The sequence below is a fragment of the Poecilia reticulata genome, chromosome 2 (genome assembly GCF_904066995.2).
Source record: "Poecilia reticulata chromosome 2, P_reticulata-male-v2, whole genome shotgun sequence".
In the NCBI taxonomy this organism is placed as follows: domain Eukaryota; kingdom Metazoa; phylum Chordata; class Actinopteri; order Cyprinodontiformes; family Poeciliidae; genus Poecilia; species Poecilia reticulata.
In genome coordinates, this window is record NC_088831.1 from 25,764,986 (window position 1) to 25,773,052 (window position 8,067).

The 8,067-nt window shown below is 42.3% G+C and overlaps 1 protein-coding gene across 1 annotated transcript; it reads right to left on the bottom strand.

Annotated features, from left to right (window-relative positions):
• Nucleotides 1-1,596: 1,596 nt before the first annotated feature.
• Nucleotides 1,597-7,002, bottom strand: nr0b1 (nuclear receptor subfamily 0, group B, member 1). Its single transcript, XM_008434172.3, has 2 exons — nucleotides 3,331-7,002; nucleotides 1,597-3,163 (listed from the first exon to the last, which is right to left on the bottom strand). Exons 1-2 carry the CDS (start codon nucleotides 4,010-4,012, stop codon nucleotides 2,922-2,924), a joined length of 924 nt encoding a protein of 307 aa, XP_008432394.1. The 5' UTR covers nucleotides 4,013-7,002; the 3' UTR covers nucleotides 1,597-2,921.
• Between the last annotated feature and the right edge of the window lie 1,065 nt (nucleotides 7,003-8,067).

The window sequence follows — 8,067 nt, forward strand, 5'->3', positions numbered from 1 at the left end:
CTTTGAAGGTTGCGTTCAGTTTTGATTGAGCGCACGCCTCTGTGAGAAGGAATAAAACACACACACACACACACACACACACACACACACAAGGACAAAGCCCCTACAGTTCTGATGGATGCTTAGAAAATTGGACTGCAGTCGCACAAACACAAAGAAAATGCAGCCATGGCAGGCGATTATATTTTTTATGTTGTTTTGTTAAAACAACTACTTTGCGAAGCCTGGAAGTTTCTGTAGGAAAACAAAAATGAGTAAATGTCTATAACAGGGGGACATGATTTCTGCCAGACTTCCAAATGAAACGCCTTCAGATGTATGATTGTTCAGAGATTACGGCGCATTTCTAAAGTTTACATACTCCGGCTGAAGTAGCTGCCATGCAAAAAATATGACATTGACAGATAATTTCACATATTTAATCTTTAAAAACACAAACCTCCTGCTCAATCCAACCAAACAAATATCTGTTGGGGGAAATGTAAAATAAGGATGCAATAATCTTGTTGTATAAGTGTGCAAAACCCTTAAACTAAGACTTTGCTCAAGCTACTTTTAATTCAGTTCTTGATTTCTCGTCTGCAATGTGAATCTAATCTATAACAAAGATCACCTTTTCCAGTTAAATTTTCATCACGTCTGATTATTTGCATCTTTCAGCCAAATGCCTCCAGTTGCAAAGGATAAAAAATGATCGTGTTGTATAAAGATATCAGTCAGGAGCAAAGAACAAAACAATCTCCAGGATGTTCTGTCATACATATGAAATCAACAGAGATGTAATGCTACTCGCATTATAAGAGCTCAATGTTATGTCCAAAATGTGGAAAAAGTCTAAACTCATTAAAATTCTACCCCAGTACTCGAAGATGAAAACTGGCCCTGTCATGTTGATGGATCTGTCCATATTCATTAGACATCATACTTGCCTATAAAAAATTCAACAGTCGTTTTTAACTTGTGTCAAAATAGGTTCATTTTAAAACCCCTTTAGATTGCACACTTTTAGATATGTGTGTATATATATATATATATACACACACACAAACAGATACACTGCCAGACGAAACGCATACATGCAGCCCAACAAACTATTGCTGCTATTGAGCTGAAACCGATGGAAATGATTTCTCTCTCGAGGTCAACCTGGAGAGACGACGCTATTTTATGGTTCGTTGGTTCTCTGACCTAGATAAAAAAAGAAAATCTTCTTTAACTTTGTGTCGACCGCAGAAGGAGCCTGACATCCGTCTGTTTTTTGCTCTACTTCTCGCTTCTTTCTCTTTTCGTTGCTGTAGTAGAAGGAGCGAGACGAGAATTGCTCAGACGTTTGATCTGAGGAGTCTGTGCTTCTCTTTCCACTTTCTTCAATGTAATACTTCAATCCAACCCAAATAAACTATTATGTGCTAAAATGAAAAAATATATATATTCATTTAAACAGATTTGATGATGTCTCACTTTATTCACAGTGAGAGGCAGAACGATAATAATACTCTACTGATGAAGTCAGAAAGATTGGTACATTTTTTATTTTCTTTTTTACATTTAATGCTTCATTTCAGTAAATCATACCTTTTATTAGATTTGCTATTGTTTTGGGTTTTTTTAGGTTGAACAGTGTAAAGGTCCTTAAACTTTGAGAAGATTTTGAAGCTTCTCCATACCTAATTTTCTCTTTAGATACTCCCTAACACCTACTGTCTGAAAAATGTACAACACCCATTAAATATTCAGTTCTTTAACAAAAATAAAATAAAAAAAATCCTTCATATGTAGATGTCTTGATTTTCTCAACCTCGTTTTGGAAGCCTGGGGAATCAGGACTTTCCTTTTATTTTTTAATTCTCAGTAAATCTATGGTGGACTTACTGGTATGTTTTAGATCATTGTTTTGTGGGGTGGCGGGGTCCAGGGGTCAGCTTCATTTTTGTTATTGATAGTTTTCTCAAGCATCCTCTGAGGTATGATGGACTGATGACGTCTTTAAAACATCTCCAAACCATCTCCCCGACACGTCAAAGTTGGCATGAAGTTCCCTTCTTTTAATGCTCTATTTACTTTAGGAGGAAAATCTTCTTTGCTCTGTAATCTGGATAACTAAAGACTAGACTCATCTGTCCAAGGAGATTTTTTTTTCTCCACAAGTGCTGCTGGTGCTTCAACATTTTCACCAATCCCTCGCATGGGAACCGAAATGCGCGTGGTGCACTTTCGCCCTCTGGTGGCCCAACTTGACATTTCACCCAAAATGTTTTCTAGGCCACAGCTCTGCTAATCTGCAGCTGATGTGACAGTGGCAGGCCTTTCAGTCTCTGCTGTGACCTGAAGCTGACATGAAACACTGTGACTCTGATTGTTCAGTGTGATGACGTATTTCTAACGACTACAAACCTGTCATCTTGTGTTGTCTCCTGCATAAGATTTCCTGACACACTTTCTCCAGCTGAAAGTGTGTCAGTCTTGAGAGACCAGAAAGTCACACACACACAAGGTAATGTGGTAATGTTTTTTTTTTTATTATTATTTTAGAAAAATAGTTTTTTATATATATATACATATATATATATAAAAACAAATAAGTTATGAATTCCAGCAGCTGCTTTAAGTTTCCTTTGTAATGACATCTCTCCGCATCAACATTCTCTGTTGCTATCGTTCTCACATGCACATACACACACACACACACACACACACACGCACACACATGCACATACACACACACACACACACACACACGCACACGCACACACACACACACACACACACGCACGCGCGCGCGCTTGACACAGGTCAGTTCTCACAGTCCTTCAGTTTTTATGCATTGTTACCAGTCCATATCAGCTTCACCAACCACACAATACAAGTTGAGAGCATCCTTTTTTTTTCTTTTTAGTCTGGATTCATCCTTGCTCTGTGACCTACTTTCCATAGAACATCTCCATGAGAACCTCCTCGATGTTCACCGCCCCGATTACGGGTCTGAAGAAGAGCTGTGCGACCACCAGCGGGCTGATGGCCCGCAGCATGGACAGGGCGATGAGCAGCTTGGCAAAGCGCATCGAGTCGTCGCGGTGGATCAGCCGGACGTGCTCGTTGAGAGCCTGGTGCGCCTCACGACGCAGCGCCTGGATGTAGTGGAGGCAGCGCAGACCTTCCAGATCTGCGAGAAGAAGAAGAGAGAAAAGTTGAGTTTTTCACACGCAGACCACTCCGGGTCAATCTCATCAGTGTTCCGATCGACCGAATCCGCTTTCATATACTGTTACAGCTAGTCTGTTTCGCAGATTTGATTCCATGCACACTGATTAAAAAGCTCCCGATTTTTACCTGGATTAAAGAGCACAGCTCCCTTGAGATACGCGTACTCCTTCGTGCTGATATCCACACTCCAGCACTTCTTCAGGAAGGCTTTGATCGCCTCGATGTCCACCACGGACACCCCGACGGCCACCCTCTGACCGGCCAGGATCTCGCTCTGCCGGTCCGGCACACCTGTGAGGATGCGCTGCAGCATGCTGGGCTCCACGGTCTCCGTCGTCTCAAAGTCCACCCGGTCCTGCGCAAGCCCGAGCACCAGCAGCGGGGCCCAGCCGCTCCGGATCAGCATCAGCTGGTCGTCCTCCGGCAACTCGCGGAAGCAGGGGACGTTTTTCACGAAGCGCAGCGTCTTCACCAGCACCGCCGACGCGGCTTTGCACGTCACCTGCGGGGAGCGCAGCACGCCCCGGCGGCGCGTCGATCCGCAGGAGCACGCCTGCTGCCGGAGCTCCTGCAGCGAGCCCGGCCCGGAGGAGGAAGAGGAAGAGGAGGAGGATGAGGAGGAGGAGGAGGAGGAGGAGCCCTTGAGGAGTAGATGCTGCAGGGTTTGATGTTGGGAATGCTGCTGTTGGTGTTGTTGTGGCTCCTCGGCGGTCACAAGGCTATCGCTCTTCAGAATGCTGTAGAGAATGCTGCTGCTGTTGTTTCGGGCGCTGGCACTCCGACAGCGACAGCCCTCCAGCGTGGCCATGACCGCTGGCCACCTCTACATGGGCCGGAGCTGCCTCTTTGAAGCGCCGGGGGTCAGTGACAGAGGTAACTGCTTCCTTACCCCCTGATAGCCCCGAGTGAAGGGCAGCCTGTTTGTATTAGCTCCCGTCTGTCCCCGCACTTTGAGAGATTGCTCAGAGTTGCTGCATATTTCCACCTCCACCGGCTTATGCACCTCCTCTCTCCCCACCTCCTCTTTTCCCTCTCTCTCTCTCTCTCTCTCTCTCTCTCTTTCTCTGTCTCTCTCTCTCTGTCTCTCTCTCTCTGTCTCTCTACAGCTTTCACAGATACAGACTAGTCAGAAATGGGGGGGGGGAAGTGTGTGTATGTGTGAAATAAATTAATTAATTAATTACTTTTTACAAATGTAATTGTACCTCTCTGCTCAAAGGTCAAGGAAAGAAAAGTTCGCGAAACACAAAAATGTGACCTCAAAGTCTCAGCCTTTCAGTCACAGCTTGGCTTTCATTTTTTAATTAAATTGGGGATGAAAGAAAGATTGAGAAAGATGATATATGGGGGAAAAGTCTTGAGTAACTAGCACCAGAAATCAACAGAGGTATGGAGTTTATAATTTTCAAATTGACTTTTAAAAAAATCCACTCTTTTATCCAGTCAGTGAACTTATCACGCTGAAGTTCTGCCATGTAATAACGCTGTTCGGTGTGGAAGTTGTGACTAAAGCAACAGGAACCTGAACCTTGAAAAACTTATAGGTTTTTCTGGACCATATATTTACCCCATTGTTTCTACTCTATTATGACACTGGGGCAATTATGGCAAATCTGCCTTATGGAGAGTCTGTATTCTTTAGCTGTACTTATGAGGTTCTGTGATCTCACTAGCTGACAAATCACAGCATTTTCTTACTATTAGCTTAAAGTCAAAAATATTATTTTGGCAACTGGAACTTGTTTCCTTTCTCACTGACACAAAATGTATGTCCCATTTCCTAAAGGTTTGGTGGGACTTTGCTCATCTTTATGTATATATTAACTTTTTCTCTTTCAGATTAAATCATTCATTATTTTTATTTTATAGAGCGTACGCATAAAGTTACAACAACCCTCTTTACATTTCATTGTTGTTTACCATCGTAATACAAATGTATGCACACATTTACGAGACTCATCTGAAGAGGTCAAGGGTCACACACATAAATATGTCCACCTGGTTTCCAAAATTGTTGAGCGTCACTGCTGTCATGCTTTCTGTTTACTAGTTGGCATGGTTGGTAGGGAAGGCGGTTCTAACTTTGCAGAGGAAAGTTCAGACAACAGCAAACATGGCAACCATGGAAAAAAAATCTCTTAATATTCTCAGAAAGAATAAACATGAAGACCAGAGTAGGCACCGCAGTAGATTGACTAGCCTCTGAGGCAGTTAAACACAGCTACAGGTTCCTGTCGTCGCCTTCATCTTCTTCTTCGATTGTACTTGGACATGAGCTTTTCTGCGCCACAGCGCCCCCCCCTCAATTACCAGAGGTACTGCTCCGTTTGGATATGCACCTGCAAACAAGAAATATCCACAATATAAACACAGAATGTGTGCATTCTGTGTTTATATTTAACATTGAGTATAAATAGGCCTTTAACATCTTCTTAACACAATTCATGCCCAGACTAAAATAGAAAGTTCTGGGACAGGGAAGAGCTCGACCACAGCTGGTTCTCATGCTGCCTGCCACTGGACCTCAGTTTGTTGGCTCCTTAGGGACAAACCCCTTAGGGACGCTTTGTCAAACTGATGAAGGACGAACTGAACTGGAGCTGACTTTAGCAGACAAGAAGGTTGAGCAGAGCACAGCAAACTTGCTCTGTTCTTTCTTTTTGAGCTTTTAACATCTGTCTCTCTAAGAGACAAAAACCTACCTTTTCTGTATACATGGGGGCCCTCCTTAGCCACGCTAATTATGCTACTCAATGCTGTAAAATGTTTAGCTTCATAAAGGTATGATCTACAAAAAAATATTTGAACAATTAATTAGAATTTATATTGAAAAGTCAGCATAGCATTTCATAATCTTCACAGAAATAAAAAGCTGATTGGAAATCATCCACTGTTCTCAATTTGGTGCATCTCTGTGCAATCCTGTTTATCAGACTGGAACCAATAAAAAAAAAAAAAAAAAAAACATAGACCCGTAGACCACGGTCGGATATGAAGGAATAATTATTTAAGGGACAATTTATATGATTTTCTATGAGAAAGAAGTAGGAAGAGCTGAGCTGTGAAGGCCGGCCCCCATCCTTGACTCGGACACGGTGATATTGATTTAACCGTGAAAACTGGAGCTTGTGAATTATGATGTCATGACTCAGTGCTCCGCTTGCCTCTGTCGCCGAAGGAGGATGAAGAGGAGCCGGGTTGGAGGAAGGAGGAAGGAGACGCAGGAAGACAAGTTAGGGTGAAGCCGATAAATTAAAGTTTTATCTTAATTGCTCCTAAGAGGGATTACAGGTCTGAGAGGAGGAGGAAGAGGTGAAACCGAAGGGTTTGTGGAGGAGTTTGAGAACAGGCACGAACAGCGAAAGTATCTGCAAGCGAACGCTAAAGTTTGGAGCAGATGTCCTGTCTTGCCGTGGCGAGCGGGCCACGTCAGACCCATCCTCGTTCTGTCACGTAAGGCTCTCCATAGAAGGTTTTCTTTGCCATTGAGCACATTTCTACTTTCATGAAAGAGCATTAAGTACAACTTCTGTGTCTCTTGCTCTGTTGCTTTGAAGGACACAGTTATGAATGCAGACAAGATGAAAAACTTTTGCTGTAGCACTGTAACATTGTTCAGAGGCCAAATGTCTTTGTATTGATTTAGCTGAGAGAGAGGGGGGTGGGGTGGGGAATAAAAGGAGAGATTTTTCACATGTTTATATCAAGGACACTGTGGGATAAACAGCCTTCACTCAGCTAGTCTCTTCTCCTGCTCAAGGCCCAGCCTGCACAGGTTATAAAAATCTTTCCGTCTCAAGGAGAGATTACATTATGTCTTGTTGCAAAAGCACAGAGCTGAAGAGACAGCACTCTGTCACCCTTTGTCTCTCTTTGTCTCTCCTTTTGTTCCGCTCTTGGCTCCTTCTTTTATTTTGCTGTTTATTTATCGGATTTGTGCAAGAGGTTTTTTTTTTTAAATTTATTTACTTTTTTTTTTAATCTTCGTTCCGTTCCACCATCTTTACTTCAGACAGCGTGGACGGAGTCTGTATTATGTCAACTCTCACATATCCACAGCACACAGTGTGCAACCGAAGCCCATTTGATTCTGCAGGAAACATTTTCAACAATGCAACTGAGATGTTAAAATGTTTGGTGGTAAATTTGTGCCTTAAATAAGAGTAAAAAAAAAAAAAGTTAAGCAGACTTTTACCTGTGATTACAGCAGTATGCGCAGGTAAAGATGTGGGAAAGATAGTGAAGAAAAAAAGTTCATTCGTTTGCCGAGCCAAAATCTCAATGCTTCTCAGAGGGAGTCATGAACGCACGTTTGGTTTTTGTGATTTCTGAAATGTTCATGTAGCCGTTTCCACATATTATCTTTCTGAAAACTTAATCTGAAATTAGCTTAGGTTTATTTTAAATGCACTGGACGCAGACGCAAGAACAGAAATTGAAAAAGAGAACAAAGAGACGAGGAGAAGTGGGGAAAAAGGTTAAAAGGGAAAGACGGAGGAAAAGATAGAGGAGATGAAGAATGATATAGACTTAAAGACAATAGAAGAAAACACCCTTGAAGTTCTACACCTGCAGACAGAGAGACCAAGAAACCACAGGAACAAACCACATATTAGTTTTAGTTGCTCCGCAGGATGAAACCAAAGGCCAAAGGTTTTGGTCAAAACAATAGAAAAATGTTTTTAACACGAGATCATATATTTTTTCTTTGACAATATAAGAATTCATCAAACCGTTTTTATGCTTACCAGTCATTTAAACAAGACGGAAATCCTCTAACCACGCTGTGAGTGTGTTCTCAAATATAACATCATCAGGTCGTTCTGGCCACCGGTTTATTTATGAAAGCGGTCCAGAGGTTGT